Source organism: Oryctolagus cuniculus, chromosome 10 (genome assembly GCF_051225735.1).
Source record: "Oryctolagus cuniculus isolate XC-2025 breed Fujian yellow rabbit chromosome 10, ASM5122573v1, whole genome shotgun sequence".
NCBI lineage: Eukaryota > Metazoa > Chordata > Mammalia > Lagomorpha > Leporidae > Oryctolagus > Oryctolagus cuniculus.
This window is the reverse complement of record NC_142876.1, coordinates 119,772,099-119,799,372: the sequence shown is the minus strand read 5'-3', so window position 1 is coordinate 119,799,372 and position 27,274 is coordinate 119,772,099. Positions and strand designations below refer to the sequence as shown.

The 27,274-nt window shown below is 48.1% G+C and overlaps 1 protein-coding gene across 28 annotated transcripts in view; it reads right to left on the bottom strand.

Moving 5' to 3' along the window:
* Positions 1–27,274, bottom strand: part of RAD18 (RAD18 E3 ubiquitin protein ligase) — a 103,506-nt gene that overhangs the window by 27,035 nt on the left and 49,197 nt on the right. For 17 of the 28 annotated variants that reach the window (XR_016215101.1, XR_011379675.2, XR_011379674.2 and 14 more), the window contains 2 exons: positions 21,993–22,130; positions 14,775–14,949 (listed from right to left, as the gene is read on the bottom strand). Coding sequence is in view for 25 of the 28 variants with exons in the window: in XM_051831966.3 (XP_051687926.3) it covers positions 14,775–14,949; positions 21,993–22,130 (313 nt within the window). In the remaining 3 variants the exon portion in view is untranslated. Of the gene's footprint in view, positions 1–6,685; positions 8,858–11,137; positions 11,748–14,774; positions 14,950–20,855; positions 21,101–21,992; positions 22,131–27,274 lie in introns of those variants that run through there. The other 11 variants (XM_051831965.3, XM_089306742.1, XM_008273577.5 and 8 more) reach the window with 5 other exon arrangements.

Genomic DNA, 27,274 nt, shown 5'->3' with positions numbered 1-27,274 from the left:
AAAAATGTCTGCTACCTAGGATGGACTCAGAATGCTGACAAATTCAGAATTATAAAACAGCAACAATAAATCTATTATAAAGAAGCCCATCAGATTACTCAATGAAAATGTTAATTAAAAAAGAAACACAAAAGTGCCAGCATGAACTGCCTCAGAACAAAAAAAAAAAAAAAACCTTATTATTTAACCACAATTGTCCTTCAGCAATGAGTCCTTGAGAAAAATATTCTCCCCTGTTCCTGCAGAACCACTGTCCAATTCACTCTCACCATATAGATTCAGCAACAAACACCTGGTAACAGAGGAGAATGAGGGACCGGCGCTGTGGCTCCGTGGGTCAAGTCGCAGCCTGCAGCACTGGCATCCCATATGGGCACCAGTTTGGGTCCTGGTTGCTGACTTCCAATCTAGCTCCCTGCTAATGTGCCTGGGAAAGCAGCAGAGGATGGCCCAAGTGCTTGGGCCCATTCAACCACATGGGAGATCAGGAAGAAGCTTCTGGCTCCTGGCCTCAGCCTGCCACAGCCCTGGCCACTTCAGCTATTTGGGGAATGAACTAGCAGATGGAAGAGGTATCTCTCTCTCACTCTTCCTCTCTCTCTCCTTCCCTCCCTCCCTCTGCCTCACCCTCTCTGTAACTCTGCCTTTCAAAATAAATACATCTTTTTTTTTTTTCTTTAAAGGCAGAGTTACACAGAGAGAAGGAGAGATCTTCCATCTGCTAGTTCACTCCCCAGTTGGCCACAACAGCCAGAGCTGGGCCCATCCGAAGCCAGGAATCAGGAGCTTCCTCCAGGTCTCCCACATGGGTGCAGATGCCCAAGGACTTGGGCCTTCTTCCACTGCTTTCCCAAACCACAGCAGAGAGCTGGATTAGAAGTGGAGCAGCCAGGACTCAAACCGGCACCCATATGGAATACTGGCACCACAGACAGCGGCTTTACCCGCTATGCCACAGCACAGGCCCAAATAAATACATCTTAAAAAAAAAAAAAAAAAAAAAAGGAGAAAGAAGAAGAGGGTGAGAGGGCTTGTAAAATGTACAGTCTTCTTCAAGGGCAGGGCCATATCCCCTGGGAGGATACTGTAAAAAGAGTAGCACAAGAAAAAAGACACAAAACAAATCTGGAAGAACATAATAGTTCTTCCCCATGCTGCATTTACACGTTAACTTTTAAAGGCACAAAGTGCACTTTACAGGGCACACTAAAAGTGGGTGTGCTAATGAATTTATGTAACTAAATGTAATGTGTAATATTACATGAAAAGAAGAAAGAATAGTTTTTTAAAAAAAGAATAGCTTAATAATTAAACTTACTATAATCCAGCAGTTCCCAATTTTCTACTTAAGAACAGTTTTGATGACTTTGGTTTTTACAATATTTAATACATTCTTTGGATATTTTCATACTAACATTCCTCTTTCCCTGTTGTATCTTTTTTATTTTAGAAAAAAATTCATATCTGACTTATATATTTATATTTTTGTATTTGAAAAGCAGTGAGAGACGGGCACAGACAGAGTGACAGAGATGTCCCAACTGTGGCTCCCTCCCCAGATGTGGCAAGAGCCAGGGTGGGGCCAAGCAGAATCAGGAGCTGGGGACTGGGGCAGGCCTCCCAGGTGGGGGCAGGGGCTCAAGTACTGGAGCCGCCACAGCTGCCTCCCAGGGCTGCACCAGCAGGAGGCCACAATGGGCAGCACAGCCAGGACTCCAATGCACGCCTCTGACATGGCGCGCAATGTCCCCAGCAACGTTTCAACCACAACACGGACGTCCACCCCAAAACTTGTGGTTTAAATTGTTTACTTTCACAGAAAAGTTGCAGAGGTAGTGTGAGGAAGCCCAGGTTGGAATGGGGAAGGGGGAAGCCTCTTTAAGAGGGTTCAAAACGCATGTCTTCCCAGAAGCTGCCTTCAGCAAGATCAAAGCGCCAACACCACTCAAGCGGCCAGTTTCATTGGAAGAGCAGAGAGGCGGCGACTCCACCCTCTGAGTTCACTGATCCTGAGAACAGAGAGGAGAAGCGACCAGCACATCTTCTGATGGCATCCCTGTTCAACCGCGAGCAAGCCAGACAGGACCAGGGCTCCGGCCTTTCAGGGGCTTCACCCCCACTCTCTGATTATCAGCTGCTCTTCTGTTTTTTTTCTCCCAAAATTGTGCTTAAAAGACTCAACCTACACAGTTTCTTGGGTCTCTCTTGGAGCTCCCCTCCTGGCTGCCGGGACAGGAGGTTTCTGACGGACATACATCTTGCTTTTGCCCACTGCCTTGTCCACAGAAACTGTTCTGTGTGAAACAAGAACAAAGGCCATCGGGGCTGGCACTGTGGTGCAGTGGGCTAAGTTTCCGCCTGGGGCACAGATATTCCGTATCGGCGCTGGTTCTGGTCCCAGTTGCTCCTCTTCTGGTCTAGCTCTCTGTTAAGGCCTGGGAAAGCAGCAGAAGATGGCCCAAGTGCTTGGGCCCCTGTACCCACGTGGGAGACCCAGAGGAAGCTTCTGGGTCCTGGCTTTGGATTGGCCCAGCTCTGGCCGTTGCGGCCATCTGGGGAGTGAACCAGTGGATGAAAGAACTTTCTCTATGGCTCTCTCTCTCTCTCTATGACTGTATCTCTCAAATAAATAAATAAAATCTTAAAAAAAAAATTAAGGCCACTTTTTTCTTTTTTTTAAAGATTTATTTGAAAAGCAGAATTACAGAGGGGTAGAGGCAAAGAGAAGTCTTCCATTTGCTGGTTCACTCCCTAAATGGACACAATGGCCAGAGCTGGGCCAATCCAAAGCCAAAAGCCAGGAGCTGCATCAGGGTCTCCCATGTGGATGCAGAGACCCATAAGGGATGCCAGCACTGCAGGCGGTGGCTTTACCAACTGGCCACATTCCACCCCACCCCCTGCCCCAGCACTTTTCTTTATCGCCATTTTCCCTGTAACAACTGTAGACAAGGTTGTGGTATGTTCTACACTGGACTTCCTCTATGGTTAACATCCCATGTCACTATGATAGATTAATCACAGCGAATGAAACAACATCAATTCATCACTAATGCAGAGTCCACACCTGGCCCTACATCTCCCTCCCAGTTCCACCCAGGGCGCCTGACGCCACAAGGTCACCAGTTTCCTAGGCTCCTCCAGACTGAGCGCTTCTCAGACCTCTCCTGTCTCTGAGGAGTGCTGGCTGATGTGTGTGACACAAAGACCCGCAACGGGAGGCTGTGTGATGTGTGTTTCATCATAGGACTGCGAACACGAGCTTCGAGGAGGGAGACCACAGAGGAGCAGGGTCACTCTCGTAACCCTTGTCTAGGGCACACACGATCAGTGTGACGCCGACCCTGGTCACCCAGCTGAGGAGCTGTCCAGCTTCTTGGGACGAAGCCATGACAAGCAGGGGATTTACCTCCACCTCCCTGAGGGGAAGAATCAACATCAACATCAATTACTTGCAATTTCTATACCCAGAAGAATTACCTTTTTTTTTTTTGGAGACTGAGAGAGAGAAAGAGAAAGAGATCTTCCATCTACTGGTTTGCTTCAAATAGCGACAATGGCCAGGGCTGAGCCTGACCAAGGCCAGGAACCAGGAGCCTCTTCTGGGTTTCCCAGGCATCTGGGCCCTCTTCCACTGCTTTCCCAGGAGCATTAGCATAAAGCTGGGGCTGGAACTGGCGCCCGTACGTGCAGCTGGCGCCATCAGCGTTGCAGGGGAAGCTTTCTCGGCTACGCTACAATGCCGGCCCCAGAACTGTCTATTCTTCCCATTACATTTTTATTAGTACGAACTCATGGAAGTTTTTTTTACTTTAAGTTAGTCCAATCCAACTTTATGTTACTGCTTAAATTACTCCAGCACTGGGCATGGGAACTCTTTCAGCTGGCTCCTGTGTCCCTCTGGTGAGTCCCAGCTAAAGGGCATTCAGGTAAAGATCCCATGGCGTAGAAGGTTAAGCCACAGCCTGCAGCTCTGACATCCCACATGGGTGCCAGTTGGGGTCCCCCTGCCCCACTTCCGATCCAGCTCCCTGCTAACATGCCTGGGAAAGCAGCGGAAGATAGCCCAAGTCTTTAGGTACCTGCCTCCACGTGGGAAACCTAGAAGCTGGTTCCAGGTTTTGGCCTGGCCCAAATGCCACTGCAGCCATTTGTGGAGTAAACCAACAGACAGAAGAGTCTCTCTGTCTCTCTCTCCCTCTCTGCATCTCTGCCTTTCAAATAAATAAATAAACCTTTAAAAATTAAATCCCAATTATTACATATATGTGCCCATTTCTATTTTTTCTCCCTTCCTGTTCTCCTTTCCCCTTTTTGTCCTTTCTCGTGGACTTCCTTGCTTCCTGGTCCTACAACACGTTCCAGGACGCCCTTGTGTCTTCCAGGCCCAGCTCCAGAACTGAATGTTTTCCAACAGGTGTGTTCATGCGGCTGTGCGTGCGTCCTTGGTGCGTAAGCTGACAGAGCCAGGAAAAAGGCGTGCACACTGACCCGCAAAACGCCTGAAGCTGTGCCTGTTTCTCTATGTTCCACCCTGCCAAGCCCTATCAAGCAAAAAAGGAGTTCATATGAACATCTCCAATTCAAGTGCATTTCAGCCCTGCTGGTCTGTAACACCCTCCCCCGCCCAGAGAAACCTGGCTCCCAATAACGCCTTCCATCTAGAGACACAGACAGTAACAGCAGGAAAAACTTTCACTGAGCTATAAAATGACAAGTGAAGGAAAAACGTCAGGAAATAACGATCAGACAAATGTTTAAGGTCCATAAATCCATGCAAATTAAATAGTACATATTTATATTTATACATATATTGCGTATACTTCAAAATACCACATCCACATTGTTCAGCAATGTAATTCTATGTAAAAAATACATATTCAAAATTACCATAAAATCTGCCAAACAGAAGGGTGGCTTTCAAAAAACAATTCTGCTTAAATATCCACAAAGGGCTCAAGTCACACAATGTCTAGGTGTTTACAGAGAAGTGACCAGCGGGGTTTGCGGACCCAACTGGCTGGGAGGGTTTGAGATCACCTGCGCCTCTCTCCTCCGACATCCACATTCACAAAGCACCCGGAAAACCAATCTGCACTTGAAACCCTGCGTGGGCCTGCTCCAGCCCCCACTCCTACCTGTCCCCCAAGTGCCTGGCCTGACTTCCAACCTCAGCTGTGGCCTGAGGGGACAGCCTGCTCTGTCTGCAGCAGGAAGGCGCAGCCCCAGGGACTGAATGACAGAAGCGCCCCGGCCTCCTGCCTGGGGACCCTGGCTGAGTGTCACAGCGCAGCTCCCAGGCTCCGGGAAGGACCACACTTCAGCTGCGCACACAGGCCCTGGCTCGAAAACCTGCCCCTTAATGCTGCCTTCCCCTCCTCTTCCAAACACACCACCTCCGTTCCAATGCCTGTCTCGGGGGCAGCTTCTCAGGAACCTAACCGTGTAACCGCTTCAAAAACTGCCCATTTCTCCTCTCACGGGGGTGGAAAGCCTGGCTGCTTGGCCACAGCAGCCTAGCAGTAAGGAGGACACAGGCTCGAGTTCTGCCAGCCTGGGTTCAAATCTTGGTCTTGCCACATACAACCTGATCAGCCCTAAGCTAGTCATCTGACTCCTCCGGCCTTCCGCTGCCAGATCTCCACACTGGGTTCGCTGTGGACTGAAGGGTGCCACGCTGCAAGCATTCAGACAGCCCACGGAGAAGCCACACGGCTCACGGCCCACGTGAGAAGACCCCAGCACTCCAGTGTGTTTATCAGTACAAAGTGTGCTGCTCCAGGAGCCTCTGGCCCAGGAAGACACAAGCTGGACAAAAAACGTCCCGAATGACCCAGAAGCTTCTCAGCACAAAGCATCAAGGAGCTTCGAGACTCCCCTTGGAGCCCTCCTCCTGCTGTATTCACCAATCACAAACTGTGCAGGTGACCCAATCCTGAGCAGACTGCACGTTCTCACCCCTACCCTGACTACGCTCCCGGCCACGAGAGGCTGCTCTGACGACAGGTCCGGCGGCCGCCCGTCCCCTCTGCCAAGCAGCAGGCTCAGCCCGGTCCATCCACACGTGGACGGTGCCGGTGCTCGAGAGTCCTTCAAGAATGGCGCAGCCATTTCCCCTCAGGGTCACCTCCACCACTCGGCAACTTACTCAGGACTTAAGGAAGGCTGGGATTTAGCTATTTATCTTTTCTTTAAAAAAAAAAAAAAAAAAAAAAAAAAAACAGTAATCAAGATTTCTTCAGGGAACCGACATTTGGACTAGAGGTTACAATGTTCACATCCCACATCAGAGCTCCTGTGTTCAATTCCTGGCTCCGACTCCTGACTCCAGCTTCCTATAATGAAGACCCTGGGGGTTGGTGGAGTCAGCTCAAGTACTTGGGTTCGGGCTACCACCACACGACAGCCCCAGACTGCACCGGTTCCCAGCTTCGACCCCAGCCAGCTCCAGCTGTTGTGGGCATATGGATGGTTAGCCAGCAGACGGGCGCTCGTGCTCGCTCTCTGCCTCCCAAATCAATCTAAAATATTAAAAACAAGAAAAGATCTCTTCACAGGCTTTGTTCTTGCTTCTCTCTCCAACCCTTAGTAATTTTGAGTAGGGCTTTCAAAATGACAGAAAGGTGAAAGAAAGGTTAGCAGAATCTAGCAGACACATGGCCAACGGTTAGCCTGTCTGTCAAACTGCTGGGTGCTCTGTGCCTCCTGTCTGTGTGGGATTTCCTCCACAGAGAGGGGGCTACTCATTTAGTATCTGAGACGCAGTGACTGCTTTCTCCAGGACTCGTGAGAAGTTAAAATGTGCTCCTTCACGCCTGAGCGGACCCAGGTGCATTTGTAGCCAGCCCTCATCTATGGGAAAGCCCTCCAGGCAGGACTGCAAATCCAGTCACAAAGCGCTGAGATCAGCGGATTTCACGAGTACAGAAGTCACGGTGCCCACTTGTTAGCGCATTCCTCATACCAGGGCTAACAGAAAGCCATGTTCAGTTGGCTGTGAATGAACGGCAACCCATTCACCATTCACCATGCCATGGAGATCTTCAGTTACTGCTTTTATTTATTTATTTATTTATTTATTTATTTATTTATTTTGGTCAATAAATGGCAAGTATAAATCTTTCCTTTTAGAAACTCTCTAATACGCAGGAAGCCAGCTATTTCTCTTTCTTACAATACATGCCAGCAACTTTCATTATGAATAGGCTTTTCAGAAATTTTTAAAATTTTTAAATTTTTAAAATTTTTAAAATTTCAATTTTGTAGTTTACAAAAACAAATAAATGGCCCCGTCACCCAGATTTTGCAACATTTGCAACACCCAGATTTTGCCAACATTCCGCTGCATGTGCTTTCTCCTGTCCTCTGTGCGTGTCATAACCTGTATGTAAAACATGTCACTTCTTTAACCACCAACAGGAAGGGGCAGCCATCACATCCCTCTCACCCTCCGCCACAGCCACTCACATCACCAGGATACGACTTTCAAAACCAGGAAACTGAGTATGTGGCAACATCATCTCATCTAGAGAGCATTTCCATATTCCAGCTGTGCCCAAAGACCCTGCCTCTCTCCAGCATCCTTTGCCAAGACACAGCATGCCCGACCTGGAGGCTGTGCCCAGGACCAGCGTGGCCGCATCCTTCCCTGCGTAAGGGCAGAGCTTCCCCTCCAGGGCTGCAACCAGCAGCACCTCCTCTTCCCACGCAGCCCTCGACAAGAATGCAGCGTCTCCTGCGTGCCAAACATGGGAACAAAAGCCCTCTCTGCCTGACTAGGAAGAACAATAAGTTAATTCACAGAAACTTGGCCAAGTCTTTTGAATTCCCGGAAGTCATCCAGCAAGAAGCTGCACAGAAATCCAAAATTCTTATCAACGTGTTTATCATCTGTCTTCAGGCTAGCTTAGATCGATATAAAACTAATACTTCAAATTCTAAAGGGAGTATTAATTAGGAATTAAGTAAGCAACAAAATTCTTCACCAAAATATCTGGATTGGATAGATCTACTGCATCTCAAGACAAGATTATTCTTAGCTCCCAATCTGCCAAATCACGTAAGTTTGAATACTGTTTTGAGGAAAAAAAAAAGCCTTTATCCAATAGCATAATATTAAGATCTATATTCTGCATTATGTCATAACTATATGATTCAGAAACAATTCACGATATATGTGCACTTACGTTAGACCTAAAATACCTTGTCTTTTCTCTTACAAAGAAAAGCATTTTGGAGCTGGTGCTGTGGCACAGCAGGTAAAGCTGTGGCTTTACCCACTGCCTGCGATGCCAGCATCCCAAATGGTTCGAATTGCAGTTGCTCTACTTCTCCACCAGCTCCCTGCTAATGAGCTGGGAAAATCAACAGAAATGGCCCACATGAAGCTCCTGGCTCCTGGCTTCAGCCTGGCCCAGCCCTGGCTGTTGTGGCTATGTAGGAAGCAAACCAACAGCTGGAAGATTTCTCTGTTTCTCCCTCTCTCTCTCTAACTCTGACTTTCAACTAAATAAATATGTTTAAAAAAGAAAAAAAGGGAAGAAAAGCATTTCATTGTTTTTAAAATGATTTTATTTTTATTTATTTGAAAAGTAGAGTTATAGAGAAGTAGATAGAAAGAGATCTTCCATCCGCTGGCCCACTCCCCAGATGGCGGCAACAGCTGGGGTTGGGGCAGGCCACAGCCAGGAGCTTCCTCTGGGTCTCCCACTCGGGTGAGGGGCTTGAGCAATCCTCTGCTGCTTTCCAAGGCACACCAGCGGGAACTGGGTCATAAGTGGAACGGCTGGGACACGAACTGGTGCCCATACAGGAAGTCAGCACTGAAGACGGCAGCTTTACCCTCTATGCCACAGCGCTTGCCCCAGAAAAATGTTTGAAAAATGACAAAAACTGTATCATCAAACTGTTTAAAAGGTGTTCATCTTAATTATCCACACATCTGTCTTTGGAAAGATATATTTATTAAAGTGTTAACACTAAGATACTTTTGGCTGATAAAACTATAGAATTTTATTTTTTTAACCTAAATTTTTTTTAACAAAAAACTGTGCCAGTGTTGTGGCACAGGTGAATAAGCCTGTGTCTGTGACACCATCATCTCACATGACTGTCATTTCAAGTCCCGGCAGCTCTACTTCCGATCCAGCTCCCTGCTCATGCTCCTGGGAAAGCAACATACGTCTTTAGGCCCCTGCACTCATGTGGGAGATCTGGATGGAATTCCAGGCTTTGGCCTGGCCCAGTCCTGGCCACTTAAACCATTTAGCAAGTGAACCAGCAGATGGAAGCGCTCTCTCTAACTCTGCCTATCAAATAAACCCCTTTTAAAAACAAAACGAAGGGCCCGTGCTGTGGCGTAGCAGGTAAAACTGCCTGCAGTGCCAGCATCCCATGTGGGCCCTGGTTCAGGTCTTGGCTGCTCCACTTCTGATCCAGCGCTCTGCTGTGACCTGGGAGGGCAGTGGAAGATGGCCCAAGTGCTTGGGCGCCTGCACCCACGTGGGAGACTCAGAGGAGGTTCCTGGCTCCTGGCTCCTGGCTTTGGATTGGTGCAGCTTGGCCGTTGTGGCCAACTGGGGAGTGAACCAGCAGATGGAAGACCTCACTCTCTCTGACTCTCTCTCTCTCTCTTGAGTGACTCACGCTGCCTGACAGTTCCAGAATTCCTTCCCCTGAGTCTGAGAGATCTGGCTGCTTCCCCTGCCTTCAGCAGTCACGTAGCAAACGGGCAGTCATCGCCCATGGCTCATTGCACAGTGCAGCGTCTCTTCGTACACTTGTGGAGGTCTTCCTTTCCTGCCCTGGAGGGTACCTGGTTGTTTTTCAAGAGAGAGAGACAGAGACAGAGAAAGTCCATCCACTGGTCCACTCCCCAAACGGCCCAATAGCCAGGACTAGGCCAGGCTGGAGCCCCATCCAGGTCTCCCACGTCAGTGCAAGGTCCCAAGAACCTGGGCCACTTTCTGCTGTGGCAGCTGCATTAGCAGGGAGCCGGACCGGAACCGGAGCAGCCAGATGGGTCGTCAGCACCACAAATGGAGGCTTAACCCGCTGCACCGCAACACGGGCCGCCAATAAGGCTGGCACTAAGCAACGATCACTGTACTTGCGCCAGCCTCTGTCAGGCTTCCACTAATCAGTAATATATGCTCCATTTCTGAGTCTCTAAATGGATGATAAAACGATGTTTACAGTAAAACAGGGACATTACTCATATTCAGAAAATCTGAGGCAATATCTAAGACAACATGGACTGCAAGATGAAACATTATTTCATGTCACTAAGAAAAACTGAAAGTCAATTGAGGCACTGCACACTCCTTCCTTCCCAGTGAGAATCTTTAATTTACACGGACAGACAGCTCCTCAGAGCTCCTGCATATGTTCTCCTCTTCTAGCATCGCCGTGCGACTCCATAAACAATCTAACCAATCCCCTTGGAGTGCTCCTAAAAGGTCTCAGACACAGGCTGTGGCTGCTCGTCCGCCTGTTCTGGGTGTGCCCCGACAGCCCGTTCCCCTGCACCACCGCCGCAGCACGGGGGGCAGAGTCTCAGCTGCTGCCTCAGGGACGTCACTGGAGTGATGTCATCCATTCTGTAATTCCAACTCCATTGTCTGCAACTCACCGCATGCGGCTGGAGCATAAGCAGTTTTGCTACGTCTGACAAGCTAACATCTGCTATCTTAGCAACAGTCCTCGGCCGCCCACGAGTGACTCATGCTGCCTGCCTGTTCCAGAATTCCTTCCCCTGAATCTGAGAGATCTGGCTGCTTCCCCTGCCTTCAGCAGTCACGTAGCAAACGGGCAATCATCACCCATGGCTCATTACACAGTGCAGCGTCTCTTCGTACACTTGTGGAGGTCTTTCTTTCCTGCCCTGGACCGCACCCGGTTGTTTCTCAAAAGAATATAGAGCTGTGGTCACTCAGGTCCTGGTGAATACTGCCTTTCTTTCTTTCCTTTTAAGATTTATTTATTTATTTGAAAGGCAGAGTTAGAGAGAGAGGGAGAGACAGAGAGAAATCTTCTATCCGATGGTCTACTCCCCAAATGGCTCCAACAGCTGGAGCTGGGCCGGTCCAAAGTCAGGAGCAAGGAGCTTTATCTGGGTCTCCTTTTTTGGTGCAGGGGCCCAACGACTTGGGCCATCACCCACCACTTTCCCAGGTCATTAGCAGGAAGCTAGATCGGAAATGGAGCAGTCAGAACCCAAACCAGTGTATACACGGGATGCTGGTGCTGCAGGCGGTGGCTTTACCCACCGTGCCCAGCGCCGGCCCCAGTACTGCCTTTCTGACAAGTCTGCACCCTGCTGCTCTGTGTCTGGGTTTTTCTTCACAGACTATAGCTGCTTTGCTTCATTATTTTGTGAACAATAAGTTAAATGACCAACTAAGGAAACACTAATACAAAGGGTCTTGAAAAAGTTCATGAAAAATGTGTATTATGAAAACACAATGCACAAACTTAGAAGCTTTCTGCACTAAAAGAAATTTACATTTTAATTGTTTTCCATAAATTTTTCCCAAGTACCCTTGTACATGCAATACCACTGATGATGGCGCTGCAAAGAGCCATGGCGAACCCCACTGGCAGCACCGGCACAGCCGCAGCCAACCGCAGCCGACGTCTCAACTTCAGGCTCAGCGTCAGCTGGGTGAGGGCTGAGAAGCCATTACTGCAGGGCTCCGCCAGGAAATCCGCATTTTCCAGAATTACTGAAGAAAATCCAATTGAGCTGCCTTTATGAAAGTAGTACCAAAAATCACATATTTATCAAAAACTCTCACATCTATTATCCCATTTAATCTTCCCAGCAGAGCTGAGATGTAATATATTTTTATGTGCTTTTCAAGGAGACATGAAAATAGTCTTCAGAAGACTGAATCCAAAACTCATCCAGGAGAACTTATCAGGAAGCCACTCAACTCAAAGCCTATTAGCCTGCAGCCACCCATGGCTGATCCCCGCTGCACACTCACACCTGACAGTCCATTCCCTGGACACTGCAGAAGGCCTGAGCTCACCCCACGCCAAGCCCACAGATCAGTGCCCACCCCCTCCCCACTGCCCTACACCCTCAGTTTCCAGGCATTACCTGGCACAAGGAAGAGTCTACCTTTTAAACTGAAAGATTTTAGATTGACAAGGTAACAGAACTATGAAAAGGGAGCATAAAAAAGAACTCCAGGGCTTGATGTTGTGGCACAGTGGGTTAAGCTGCCACCCACATACTAGCATGCCAGGTGAACTCTGGTTCAAGTCCCAGCTGCTCCACTTCTGATCCAGCTCTGTGGTAATGCGCCTGGGAAAGCAGTGGAAGACGGCTCAACCAGGGGCTGGTGCTGTGGTGTAGTGGGTAAAGCCGCCACCTGCAATGCCGGTATCTCCTATGGGTGCCAGTTCAAGTCCCAACTGCTCCACTTCCCATCCAGCTCCCTGTTAATGCATCTGGGAAAGCAGTAGAGGATGGCCCAAGTGCTTGGGACCCTGCATCCACCTGAGAGACCCGGAAGAAACTCCTGGCTCCGGCTGTTGCGGCCATTTAGGAAGTGAACCAGCAAATGGAAGATCTCTTCCCCCTCCCTACCCCCGCCTCTGTGACTCTGCCTTTCAAATAAATTAATTAACCTTTAAAAAAAAGATGGCTCAACCACGTGGGCCCTTATCACCCATGGGGGAGACCCAGGTGGAGTTCCAGGCTCCTGGCTTTGGCCCATCCCTGCCTTTTGTGGCCTTTTGGGAGTGAACCAGCAGATGGAAGATTTCTCTCTCCTTCTCTCTGTACCTCTGACTTTCAAGTAAATAAATAAGTCTTTAAAAAAATTCCAAAAAAAACCAAAAAGCCGAAAGATTGCTGTACTGAATATTTACAATGTATTTAACACTTCCTGTTCACGCTTGCTCCATTGATAGTGAGTACTGAGTGCCCAAGGAGACACCACTGCCGCCCCTCAAGGCAAGCCTGGTAAATCCTTACACACCACCAGTGAGGCTGTGCTCCCAAGGGGTGCAAACTCCACGATATTGTCTTTGCAATGGAGATCATGCGTGACTAAAAGGAAGGTCGTGCTGACACACAACGCAGCACGGGGAGCTTCGGAGCAGCCTGCGAGGAAGCGGCAGCAGGGGCAGCGCGGGGCTGGGAGTCGGGTGAAAGCGCAGTGCAGCCTCGGGGGAGCGACGGGCGGGAGCCACCCTTCGCTGAACTGCGCTCGACCCAGGAGCGGTCAGTCCACACGGCCCTCCGCGGGGTCTCCTTTCCCGCTTCTGAAGCCGGAGACCGCACACGACTCATCCCCCTAGTTCCGGGGCCACAGGCGACCTCAAGGCTGCGGCATTTCCCTCACGGAGCCTCCTCGCACGGTCTGCAGCCAGCACACCCTGGTGAGGCCAAGATTCCAAGCAGCTCACCCTGTGTCCTACGCCTTTGTCCCCAGATACACCTGACTGCCACGGTCCCTGACTCCGTGTCCTCCACCCCCACTCCCAGCTCAAAAAGTGTCCAGGGTCACCCAATCACCCCACGTGCTCAGGTACCCAGGGACCATGGCTGACCACAGGTCTCCATGCCTCAGCTTCCTCTCCCCTTCTACCCTATATCCTGGAAGATCTGGGTTTAAGAACACACACTGCCCACTAGCCTCGCAGGCTGGCCTCATTTAGAACAACCACTTGGTGACCTGTCAGTCAGCTGGAGACAATGTTCTGACCTTGCAAATCTCTGGGAGGAGGCGGAAAGACTTCCCTTCCTAATACCTAGTTCTCACAAACGTGAAACTGCTTCCCAGGACGCCACGGAATTCAAGGGCCTTCAGGTAAACTCTAGTTGTAAAAGGCTTCTTTCTGATCTAATGACTCAGAAAAGAAATAATTTATCATTTGAGAGCACTGTTAAGATTTGTTAAGCGAACTACCACTGAAGACAATATAATTCCCAAGGCACAGTGCTAAGTCTGAGCAGCATTTTAACGTGGCACTGGCACCTACAGATAAGGGAGGAATTCAGGAGAAGCAAAGGCAGAGCTTCCTCCCAGGAGGAAGGAGCAAGGAGGACGCTGGAACAGCAGAGGTTAGCAACTCTGGAGGTCTGGTCAACATGGGGACAGACAACAGCACCACAGGCTGACAGCAGCACTGGTGGAGTGTGAGTGTTTGGGTTTCTGAGTAGTTGCATGGACTTTGCTAGCTGAGCAATTCTAACGCAAAAACCCCTCAGACTCCCCAAAGTGTGCCATGACACTCAAAAAAATTTCAGATTTTGGAGTATTGGATTAGGCATGCTCAACCTTGTAATATAAAATAAAGTGTCAGAAGATAAAATAGCTGTATAAAATAAATTAGCTCTTTAACATCTTACAAATCATCACTTAAAAAATCTTTTCAAAACAATTCATCAATAAAACTCCAATTTTTAGATTCCCCAACCTGATCTATTTACTCGGTTACGCTGTTCCACCTTGTTTTACTTTTCTATACACCATCTTTCTGATTATCTCCTTCACCCACTGTCTTGACAGAAATCCCACTGCCTTTCCCACTTTGCTTTCCAACACTAGGAAAACAGAGACAGAGGCCACAGAGCAGAGAAGCCAGCCTCTGGACCAGCGCTCTCCCTGCTCCCCGCCCAGCTGGTTCCTGCCGTGAGGGGGCTGGAACCAAGATGGACATGGGTGCCAGGCACAGCTTTCCTGATACTGCTGTGTGTCTGTCTAGGCGTGTACAGCAAACAGAAATTTTAAAGGAACTGATGGCTGCAGGCTCCTTACCTATTGCAGGACCCAGATTCTGATGAAAGAATAGTCGCTTCCTGCACATCAGAATAATGAGAAGCATCAGCTGGTCTCTCGGGTGCCAACTTCCCTGGGGAGCCCAGCTTTGAGTGAGTGAAGTGGTTTGTTACTGAGGTCATCGCTGAGAACTTCATCTCATCATTTTCCCCGTCTAAAAAGGAAAAAAAAAGTCTCTTCAAATCTATAGCCTCCATATGCCCTCTGTTCCTGCAATCTTCATACTGCTGTTTGTACTCAGTAAAATGAAAGTGTGTGCAACACTGATTCCAAAACTCGAGTGACAGAGAAAAAGATCAGCACTGCCATGGCATCATTATACTGCTCACCCTATGTTTTTCCAAGATTCATTATCTCAAAAATAAAGCTCCCTTTAAAAACAGAAGAGGGAAAAACCCTATAATTCTAACGAGGCTTTCATTTACAGAATACTAAGGAATTTCACTGATCAGAGAACACCAACAAACAAGAATTATGACCAAAGGACTAAAGATTCAACTAAGAGAATCCCAGTATTTGTCATTATTACATGAGAGTGAACCTACCTGAACATTTTTTGAAAGATTTATTTATTTATTTGAAAGGCAGACTGACAGAAAGGTAGACACACCAAGAGAGAGAGGGAGTCTTCCAGCTGCTGCTTTGCTCTCCAAATGGCCATAAGAGCAGCGCCTGGGTCAGGCCAAAACCAGAGCCAGGAGCACAATCCTGGTCTCCCACATGGGTGGCAGGCTCCCGAACATTTGGGTCATCCTCCACCGCTTTCCCAGGAGATCAGTGGGAGGCTAAATTGGAAGTGGAACAGCTGGGACTCAAACTGGCACTCTGATATGGGACGCCAGCATCACATATAAACTTCCATGCCACAATGCAAGCCCCTGTTCATCCTTCATCTAAACCACTAAATAGAACCTAGCTGTTTACTACGCAACAGGAAAACTAATTGGACACAACAAACGCTTCCCCTGGACCCAACACCTCTATGTGTCGCCTGTCTTACTGTGTTTCTGAGGTAACAAAGGTCCAAGGGAACTAGAGCAATGCAGTCAGAGGTTCGGAGAAGTGAGACACACGCAGGGCCAAGGCTTTGCTGGGTTCTCACCTGTGCCGTCTCAGGTCAGGACCTAGGCAAGTGCTGTGTGTGCAGGCTGCATGTACACATTTTCATTCGTTTCCTTGGAGAGAAACAGAGATCACACACCACGCCTGTCAGGGCACAGGCCTTTCAAAGAGGACGCCATAAACAATCAGCCAAGGTCTTGCTACAGAGAAAATTTATGGAAGAGTGAGACGGCTTCTTCAGAAAGCCTATCCAAGTTCAGACAGTCAAGATTTTTCCAAAAATAGTTCTACATTTTTTTACAATACGAGAAGAGCCTCCATCACAGTAGTATAATTTCTGGAATAAGTGCATAATGTTGTCTGGTTAGCAACAAGCCATGATTACCAAAACAAAACCCCCTGTCCAATGCACTGCTCTTACGGCCATTCGGAGAGCACAGCAGCAGATGGAAGACTCCCTCTCTCTTGGTGTCTCTACCTGTCAGTCTGCCTTCCAAATAAATAAATAAATCTTTCAAAAAATGTTCAGCTAGGTTCACTCTCTTGTAATAATGACAAATGCACCAGAGCCTGTGTGTCTCCTGTGCAGACACCCCATCATGTTGAAGAACCTCTCACCCTGGAAATCTCAGGGCACCCCGGCCATGATCGCTCTCAATGGGCCAGGAGAAGGCAGTGCAGCCAGCACCAATCTTTCACGTCTGCAGCTTATCCGTATCCTCTCACTGCTTCCTCTCCTTCGTATGCTTCTGGAAGATAAATCTGCTCTCTGGGACAAACATCATTCAGGAATTTGCAGGCCCTGAAAGTTAATTATTCGTCATGCCTGCCCTTAGATCTCAATCTCAGCAAGCAGGCCTCAAATGCAGCCCCCAATGGGAGACTGAGACACGCAACAAAACAGGGCAGGTTCACCTGAGAGAACCCAACAGGTCACTGTTTATTCTAAGAAGCAGTAGTGACACTGGCCCATGATTCTCCACACAACCCGTCTCTGCAGTTAGTCTCTGCATGTCTGTCTTCTTGTCTTGCTCTCTCCACCCCTGCCACACAAGTACATTCGTGTACAGCAATCTCACAGCAGCAATCAACTTCAACACGCAGACAGGACAACACTCAGCTGTCTATACACACAAAATACAGAATCCCTAGGCACAAGCACTCAATTACAGCCAGCAGAGACTCAGCTAATACACACAAACATTTTTCTGATTGGAGATGTTAAAACAGATTTTCTCAAGAGCTAGACACGTTTCTAAGAATACTCTTCCATAATTACATGAAAAAAATTCAACTTGTTCAAAAATCATGAAATACACACCAAGGCACCAAACTACTAAAAGGCACCAACAGAACTGAGAATGAAAATAAGGGATGCAATAGCACCTAAAAGAACAAAAGACTTAGCAATAAATCTAAACAATGAGGACAAAGACTTACAAACTAAAAACACTGAGATTTATAAAACTATGGGGCTGGCATTATGTCAGTTCAAGACCCAGGCGCACCACTTTCAATCCAGCTCCCTGCTAATGCACCTGAGAAAGCAGCAGAGGATGCCCGAAGTGCTTGGGCCCTTGTGTCCACTTGGGAGACCCAGAACAATCTCTGGACTCCTGCCTTCAGCCTGGCCCAGCCCTGGCCATTGTGACTATTTAGGGAGTGAATCAATGGATGGAAGCTCTCTCTCTGTCTTTGCCTCTCTATCTGTAACTCTGACTTCTAAATAAATAAATAAATCTTTCTTAACAATTTATAAAATTGCTAAGAAAAATAAAGACATGATTAAATAGACATACATCCCATGTTCATGGATTGGAAGATATTAAACTACCAATATTATCCAAGGGAACCTACAGATTCGGTATAATACTTAACAAAATCCCAGTAATGATTTCTGCAGGAACAGAAAAGTACATCCTAAAATTTATATGGAATCTCAAATGTCCCCAAATAGCCAAATAATACTAGAAAAGAAAAACAAAGTTGGAGGATGTACATTCCCCAATTACAAAATTTATCACAAAGCTATAGGAATTAAAGCAGTACAGCAAGGCACTGCCATATACACAGACTTATGAGCCAACAGACTAGAGAGTACAAAAATAAATATTCACACATATGGTCAACGTTTTGTTTTTTTTTTTTGACAGGCAGAGTGGACAGTGAGAGAGAGAGACAGAGAGAAAGGTCTTCCTTTGCCGTTGGTTCACCCTCCAATGGCCGCCGCGGTCGGCACGCTGCAGCCAGCGCACCGCGCTGATCCGAAGCCAGGAGCCAGGTGCTTCTCCTGGTCTCCCATGGGGTACGGGGCCCAAGCACTTGAGCCATCCTCCACTGCACTCCCGGGCCACAGCAGAGAGCTGGCCTGGAAGAGGGGCAACCGGGATGGAATCCGGCGCCCCGACCAGGACTAGAACCCGGTGTGCCAGCGCTGCAAGGCGGAGGATTAGCCTAGTGAGCCGCGGCGCCGGCTCAACGTATTTTCAACAAGACTACCGGGCACATTCAATATAGACAGAACAGGCTTCAAATACGAGTGAAGAAAAACTGGCAATCTATGCCGAAACAATCAGGTATAATACTCAGCTGATACAGTATACAAAAATTACCACAAAATGGATCAAAGACCTAAACAGAAGAACTCAAACTATACTATTCTTAGAAGAAAACATGAAGGAAAAATCTTTATGGTACTGGATTCAGGAATGGTTTTATAGACAAGCACCAAAAGTACAGGCAACAAAGAAACAACAGACTGGACTTCATCAAAGGAAGCATTCCTGTGCATGAAAGGACACCAGGAAGTAAAAAAACACCATAAAAAATGCTTGTAATTGTAAATTGTAAGAAGGATCTTCAAAAACTTCATGGAAAATGAGCACGTGTACATGGATTTCAAAAAAGTTTTACACTAAAATAAATTTATTTGTTTTAGGTTACTATTATTTGAGAGAGAGACAGACAGACAGACAGACACAGAGCTCCCATCTGCTGGTTCATGCTCCAAAATCCAAGAAAGTTGTACTGAAGAACTGAAGCCAGGAGCTGGGAACGCAACCCAGACCTCCCACGTGGGCGCCAGGAACCCAGTTCCTTGCACCCTCCCTGCTGCCTGCCAGGGTCTGCATCAGCAGGAAGCTGGGGTGAAACCCAGACGTTCCAGTGGGAGATGTGAGTGTGTGGAGTGCCACATCCACACTAAAATGCTCTTATTAATTCTCTTTTCCCATGAGCATCCTGAAGTACCCTCTTAACACCGTAAGAGGCTAATAGCTACAATACACAAAGAATTTTTAAAAACTTTTTTTTTTTTTTTAATTTGAGAGGCATAGAGCCAGAGAGTTCTTACCTGCTGGTTCACTCCTCAGATGGCTGTAATATCAGGGAGCTTAACCCGGGAGTCAGAAACTCAATTCCCGTCTCCCACACGGGTAGCAGGGACCCAAACACTTGAGCCATCGCCTGCCGCCTCTAGGGGTCTACGTTAGGAGGGAGCTGGAATCAGGAGCAGCACTAGAGTTCCATGAGGCACTCCAACACAGGATGTGAGCACTACAACCAGCCCCTTACCACTGGGCTAAACCCCACCCGGCAGCAACAACTACAGCACAAGCAACCCAGCCACAGATCGGGCGGGTGATCTGCGTATTTATTTCTCCGAAGAAGAAAGACAAGTTGTTTACAACCACATGAAACGCTGCTCAGCATCATTAGTCACTAGCAAATTGCAAATCATAAACCACAAGTAGGGGCCGGCGCTGTGGCACAGTCTTTCAAAGCCCTGGCCTGCAGCCCCGGCATCCCATACGGGCACTGGGTCAAGTCCTGGCTGCTCACTTCCAGTCCAGCTCTCTGCTGTGGCCTGGGAAAGCAGAAGAAGACAGCCCAAGTCCTTGAGCCCCTGCACCCACGTGGGAGACCAGGAAGAAGCTCCTGGTTCCTGGCTTCAGTCTTGCCCACCCCTGGCCATTGCAGTCATTTGGTGAGTGAACCAGCGGATGGAAGACCTCTGTAACTCTCTTTCAAATAAATAAATCTTTAAAAAAAAATCCAAAACAAACAAGCAAACAAAAACCCACAAGCATCTGTACCTCTGTCTACTAAGATGGCTATGATAACAAACGGACAGTAACAATTATGGACGATGACATGGAGAAACCGGAACACTCACACGTTGTTTGTGCGAGTGTAAAATACCACAGTCACCATAGATGACGGTGTGGCGGTTCCTCAACGATCAAAGTATCGGCCGTGAACAGGAACTCTGCTCCTAAGCCCAAATCCTCAAGAACTGAAAGCAGGCAACAGAGGGTTGACCCCACGGCTCACAGCAGTGCTATTCACGATAACCAGGGTGGAAACGAGCAAGGAGACAACAAAATGCGGTACACGCACGCAATGGAATATTACCCAGCCACACAAAGGAATGAATGTGTGTGCAACACAGACAGGCCCTGAGAACACACACCTAAAGGAATACAGCGACATAAAAGGACAGATGCTCCACGTGAGGGACCCACCACAGGGAAATCCACAGACACAGGAAGCAGACTGCCGGGGAGACGGGGAAGGGAGAACCACTGTTCTCTAATTACAGAGCCCACGGGGGGAATAAAATACACATCTCTGGGTGTGCATAATGGTGACGGTTACACAATATGTGAATTTAATGCCAATGAACTGAACACTTAAGAATGGTTAAAAGAATGATACTCTGCTATATACCTTTTACCACAACAAAGAGAAAACCAACTTTCCTGTGAACTTCCTGCTAAATGATTCTGCTCTGCTCACGCCCCAAAGCCCCAGCATTAGAAACATAACACTGGGTGACTAATATTCAGCACCCTAATAAATGTGCTCTGAAGAGCTAGAAGAGTGGAGCTAGAGGGCTCCAAACATAATGCAATGGCGAGGAGATGCAAAAGGGAATTATCGTGACTAGATTGACTTACAGTATTCAACGTGCCTCAAAATATACACCACGACCACACGTTTTGAGTATTTTTTTTTTTAAAGATTTATTTATTTATTTGAGAGTAAGAGTCACACAGAGAGAGAAGGAGAGGCAGAGAGAGAGAGATCTTCCATCCGCTGGTTCACTCCCCAGATGGCTGCATCAGCCGGAGCTGCACCGATCTGAAGCCAGGAGCCAGGAGCTTCTTCCAGTCTCCCACATGGGTGCAGGGCCCCAAGGACTTGGGCCATCTTCCACTGCTTTCCCAGGCCATAGCAGAGAGCTGGATTGGGAGTGAAGCAGCCGGGACTCAAACCAACACCCATATGGGATGCCAGCACTGCAGGCGGCCACTTTACCTGCTAGAGCACAGTGCTGGCCGCTAACCACATGTTAATAAAAAAACCATATGGGGTGGGTGTCTGACACAGTGGGTAGGACACCTCTTGGGATATCTGCATCTCCTATCACAGGGGCTCCGCGTCCTGTTCCAGCTTGCCACTAATGCAGAGCCTGGGAAGCAGCAGGCCCACGTAACCCACAAGGGAGGTCCAGACGGAATTCCAAGCTCCTGGGTGTTGTGGGTATTTGGGAAGTAAACCAGCAGATGAAAGACCTCTTTCTGTCTGCTTCTCAAAGAAATAAAATCAAACAAAAAACCCTTCTAAAAAACTTTTAAAATGCATAGAACTCTTGTAGAATATTGAATATAGCATGCATATGTGTGGGCTGAGAGAGAGAAACATTAAGCTCCATGTAACAAGCATCAAGATTAAAGCGATGTGCCGTGGACTAGCAACCCAAGTGCAGCTTTTGTTTCCGTCAGAACATTTCTCCCAAAGCAAACACCACCATTCTGTAACAAAAATAATTCATTCTCTCTGTAGGATATCTTAGGATCTCCAGCAATAAATCCAACACTTAGAAAATATCCTCAAGCTTAAAAACTAAGAAGCGCACAACTGATCAGGGCTGAGAGGAACAGGGGCTTCCGAGACTGCTGCTTCAGGCCGCTCCTCCAGGCTCCTTCCCGGAGTAACAAACCGAGTTTCCACTCCACAGCGTACTTGCTCCCCCGTCAAATAGCTCAGAACGCCAAAGTCAGCTACTTTGGCTTTTCCTTTTTGGATTAAAAATAATGACAGTCACAGTGTTTCTGGTTTTCTTCCTCTTACCCATGCACACAGACAATGGAACTCCTGTAGCCTCATCTTCTCTTCTGCTCACTTGGCTTTTTGCCATTCCAGCAGCTTTCTTGTATCCTTTTTTGGCCTGATCCACCAGAAGCTGAAATTCATTGTGATGTTTCTTACCTGAAATTCAAAAGGCCTTCTCAGTAGAGCCAGGACGAGGACACTTACAGCGGTGAAGCAGGCAGAGGGGTGCGCAAGCCTGCACAGGTGCCTCAGCCTTAGCCACACGTGCCTCGGGTGCACAGGAACACGGGCGGGGTGGGGAGGGGCTGGGGGTCACGGCAGTTCTGGGGAGCTCTCTCCCTTCCCCCGATACAAACACAGAGACGTGATACTCTAGGTTTCCTTGCAAACCCCACGCTCTAGGGGAGCTCTGCATAGAGCACGGAGCTGCTTTCCCAAACACACAGACGCTGCCACTCTAATGTGCAAGGTGCAAGGGCACTAAGACAGAGAGTAGCACAGTAAGTGAACGTTGACGCAGAGCCTCGGGAAGGTGGGGTTCTAACAGGGGTGCCCCGGGTGCCCACTCCAGTCCTCCTGCACTCCATGTTTCTTGCCGGTTTCCCACAGAACACCCTTGGCTCTCTACAGCCCTCCCTCAGCCCCAGGACTTTCACTCCTTCACCATCTCTGAACATGTCATCAACACTGACCTCAAGGTGGCCTTCAGTTTTGCGACACTACTTAAGAGTATCCATACCCATTAATCAAGAAGACCCAGCCACTGTGTGACTGTGTACTTCAGGAAATGTATCTGTGATTCTGCACCATGGTTCAAAAAGTTTTTTCTTTTTTTTTTTAAGATTTATTTATTTGAAAGGCAGAGTTACAGAGAGGCAGAGGCAGAGAGAAGTCTTCCATCCACGGTTTGCTCCCCAGATGGCCACAACGGCCAGAGCTGAGCCAATCCAAACCGGGAGCCAGGAGCTCCCTCTGGGTCTCCCACACAGATGCAGGGGCCCAAGGAACTGGGCCAACTTCTACTGCTTTCCCAGGCCATTAGCAGAGAGCTGGCTAGGAAGTGGAACAGCCAGGACTGCACCCGTATGGGATGCCAGCACCGTAGGCAATGGCTTTACCCACCATGCCACAGTGCCGGCCCCTCAATCAGTTTCTCCATGCTCAGGCCATAGTTCAAAGTAGTATCACAAATCCTGTAAACATTTTTTATAAAGAATCATATGGAAACGGCTTTTAAAAAGCTTGAGAATTTTTCTTTCAATAATCAATGCTCTTTTTTTATTTTTTATTTATTTATTTTTTTGACAGGCAGAGTGGACAGTGAGAGAGAGAGACAGAGAGAAAGGTCTTCCTTTGCCGTTGGTTCACCCTCCAATGGCCGCCGCAGCTGGCACGCTGCGGCTGGCACACCGCGCTGATCCGATGGCAGGAGCCAGGTGCTTCTCCTGGTCTCCCATGGGGTGCAGGGCCCAAGCACTTGGGCCGTCCTCCACTGCACTCCCTGGCCACAGCAGAGAGCTGGCCTGGAAGAGGGGCAACCAGGACAGAATCCGGCGCCCTGACCGGGACTAGAACCTGGTGTGCCGGTGCCGCAAGGCAGAGGATTAGCCTAGTGAGCTGCAGCGCCGTCCATCAATGATCTTTTTATCAGTTGATTTCTTCCATTTTCCTTGTAGTGTGATACTAAGGTATAAGGACTACACTGGATGTAGAGAGAAATCTGCGATGCCTCTGAGCCAAGGCACAGCTCTGTCGAGGTGTGGATAACAAAATGACCGGAACAGAACAGCTTGGAGGTTCCAAACAGACGGACATGGTAACACCCGAGGGACGGAGATGGTGACTCCTCTATACATCATACATGGGACACATTAACCGACTGCACCCCTTAAACAAGTACAATTCTAAGTCAATTAAAAACCAAAAAAAAAAAAAAAAACAGTTGTAGATAACTGATAGCAATGAAAAATAATTGTCTCTATAAGGATACTTACAAAAATTCACAGAAAACGAGGGGAAAAAAAGTTTGTTTTTATGCAAAAAAAAAAAAAAAACCTAAAATTGATGCATTCGTGGGGACTCTAAAACGTTCATGGAAAATTGCATATTATGGAAAAACTACACATGGATTTCAGAAAGATTTTGCAGCAAAATACACTCATCTTTTAAGTTCACCTTCCCATGGATCCCATGGGTTCCGTCGAGGTGCCCTCGTAGACAGACGGGCGAGTCTGTGGGGTGGAGCTCCGACTCCCCCCCCTCCCCCCAATGGCAGGAAGCCAGCTCTGTCTCCATGTGCACACTCGGGTCAACACTGCTGATCTGTAACTGTGGCCATTCTCAAGTGTTTAGTTCTCCTTTGAACTATCAGACTGATCTTACCAGTTCCCTCCCTAAAAATGGGTTTTTCAAAGTCTTTAATAAAAACACATGCTGGTTTTCTAGCCCTATGACTGTAATGATTCTGTTTTTGAAAATGATTCATTGTGGAAGCAAGCACTAAATTATGCAGCACCACAGAGAGAGAGAAACCAGCTTCCTATTTAGGGACAGGCACCGGCACCCCACAGACGGGGAGGCTGCTCGTGCGCTCGCTGGTCATGCACACTGCCAAGGAACAAATGGGCTGCAAGGCGGCTGGTAAACTTTCAGTACAAGACTAGCTGAAGATTCAGTTAGCGAAACAGAAGCAGGTCCTAAGTGCTACGGGACAACGCAGCTCTGCAGAGCCAGGTGAGATGAGTCTAGAACACGAGCCAGCTGGCCGGTCCCAGCGCTGCGTGACTGCATTTGAGGACAACTTCCTGTACTTCCTCCATCCCTGGGACCAGGGGCTCCCACCGCCACCATCACTGGGTGATTTCCGTCAGGCAAGGGAAACACAGCACTATGGGATCTACGTAGCTCAGACCACGTCTAAGGCGTCCTCCCAGCAAGGCCTCAGGAAATACCTGCTGGCCTGTGGACTTACGACGAGGGAATAAACCTGCGGAAGTCATCACACTAACAGCTAAGGAGGCTTAATAACTTTATTTTCTGAAGCAACAAAACCCCAGATTTGAGAGGGATTTTCCTTTCCTGTTTCAGTCTAATGATCCCACAGCCAGCCCGGAAACCAAGAGTACATGGCTGTCCCTGCTCTGGCTCTGACCCAAGAAGTCCAATGATGCTGCGCAGAAGATGAAGGATGCCCACAGAGTCCACTAACGAAATCGTTCCCACTTCCCCACGCACCCCGTCTCAGGGGGTCTGCCGTCCCCACACACCCCGTCTCAGGGGGTCTGCCGTCCCCACACACCCCGTCTCAGGGGGTCTGCCGTCCCCACACACCCCGTTTCAGGAGGTCTGCCATCTGGCAGGGAGCACCCTCGCATGGAAAAGCTCGGGCCTGCAGGTTCTATGTCCTGAGTTCACCTCCTGTGAGAGTGGCCCTGCCAGCTGCAGGCTGAGCCAGCTGACGACCAACTCCATAGTCAACCAACTCTCATATTCTTCAAGATTCTTAGCTCCTGAGTCCTGCCACCCTTTCTGCCGAAGCTCAAATAAAACCCTTCCTAGTGCCAAGCCCTTCGCTCCCTGGTCACTTTCACCACTCTTCTCTGGACCAGCACTTAATAGTGTCTCTGAGGCTCTCTGACCCAGCAATGCACAAGACCAAAACCAACGTCTCCCAAGAGGGAGACAAAGTCATACCACCCATCCGTGTGGTGCCTGCTGAATCTCAAGCGAGCATTCAACACACTACTGCTCAACTTCCCGCAGTTCCCTCGAGTCCGCTTTCCTATTCCCTCAAGTGGCTACGTCACCTGTCCTCCTCCATCACACCTTGCCTGTGCACACATGACCTGTCTTCCTTGTCACCACCATGAAACCACCACCCTTGTTGTAATTAAAGGTCGGCCCCTTTCTTACAATCTTTTTTCTTTTTTAAAGATTTATTTATGTATTCAAAAGTCAGAGTTACACAGAGAGAGGAGAGGCAGAGAGAGAGAGAGAGAGAGAGAGAGAGAAAGAGAGAGAGAGAGAGAGAGAGAGAAAGAGAGAGGTCTTCCATCCGATGCAATCCGCAATGGCCGGAGCTGCACAGATCTGAAGACAGGAACCAGGAGCTTCCTCCGGGTCTCCCACACAGGTGCAGACTAAGTCCCAAAGACTTAGGCCATCTTCTACTGCTTTCCCAGCCATGGCAGAGAGCTGGATCAGAAGTGGGGCAGCCGAGTCTCAAACCGGCAATCATATGGGATGCCGGAGCTTCAGGCCAGGGCATTAACCTGCTGCGCCACAGTGTTGGCCCCTACTTAAGCTCTTAACTTCCATCGTGAAGGCCTCTAAATGTAGACTGTGCTTCTGAAATCCAGAGTGTGGAGTGTGAAAACAAGTTAGTAGCCGCAGACCAGACCTTTGTTCTTAGTGAAATGATAAAGAGTAGCACAGTGGCCGGCATTCCATATAGTGGCCAGTCCACTTCCAATCCAGTTTCTTGTTAATGTGCCTGGGAAAGCAGAGAATGGCCCAGATCCTTGGGCCCCTGTACCTACATGACAGACCCAGAAGAAGCTCCTGGCTCCTGGCTTTGATCTGGCCCAGCCCTGACCATGGAGGCCATCTGGGGAATAAACCAGTGGATAGAAAATCTCTCTGTCTCGTCTCTCCCTCTCTCTCTGTAACTCTGCTTTTCAAATAAACAAAATAAATCCTTAAAAAGTATCAAAAAAAGAATAGCACAGCAAGTACCAGAGTGCATTAAAGATGCAAAAGGTAAATGTCGCTTTGAGAAATTTGGCTTCAGTAATCTTTGTGTACGTAATTAGTGGTGATGTAACTTGTACTTCTCAGTATACGTCAAAAGCTCTGAAAGCCATTGAACTAAGTATCTCCCAATTCAAAAAATTGGGAAAAAAATCTTCCCTCAATGCAACACTCAATGAACAACTGTCTATCTTAACTATTCTCACCTGTCATTTGGTGCCAATGAACTCCAACTGCTTCTGATGCCACCCCACTGATGAAGCCAAGGTTTGTGGCCTTTGAATTGTGAAAGCTTTTATTTAATAAATATAAATTTCATAGTAGAATTTTAGGATTATAGAGGTTCTTCTCCCCATAACCACCCTCCCACCCACAAACCATCCCATTTCCTACTCCCTCGCCCATCCCATTCTTCCTTAAGATTCACTACTAATTATCTTTATACACAGAAGATCAACTCTATACTAAGTAAAGATTTCAACAGTTTGCATCCACAGAGACACACCAAGTGTAAAGTACTGTTTGAAATCTAGTTTTACTGTTAATTCACA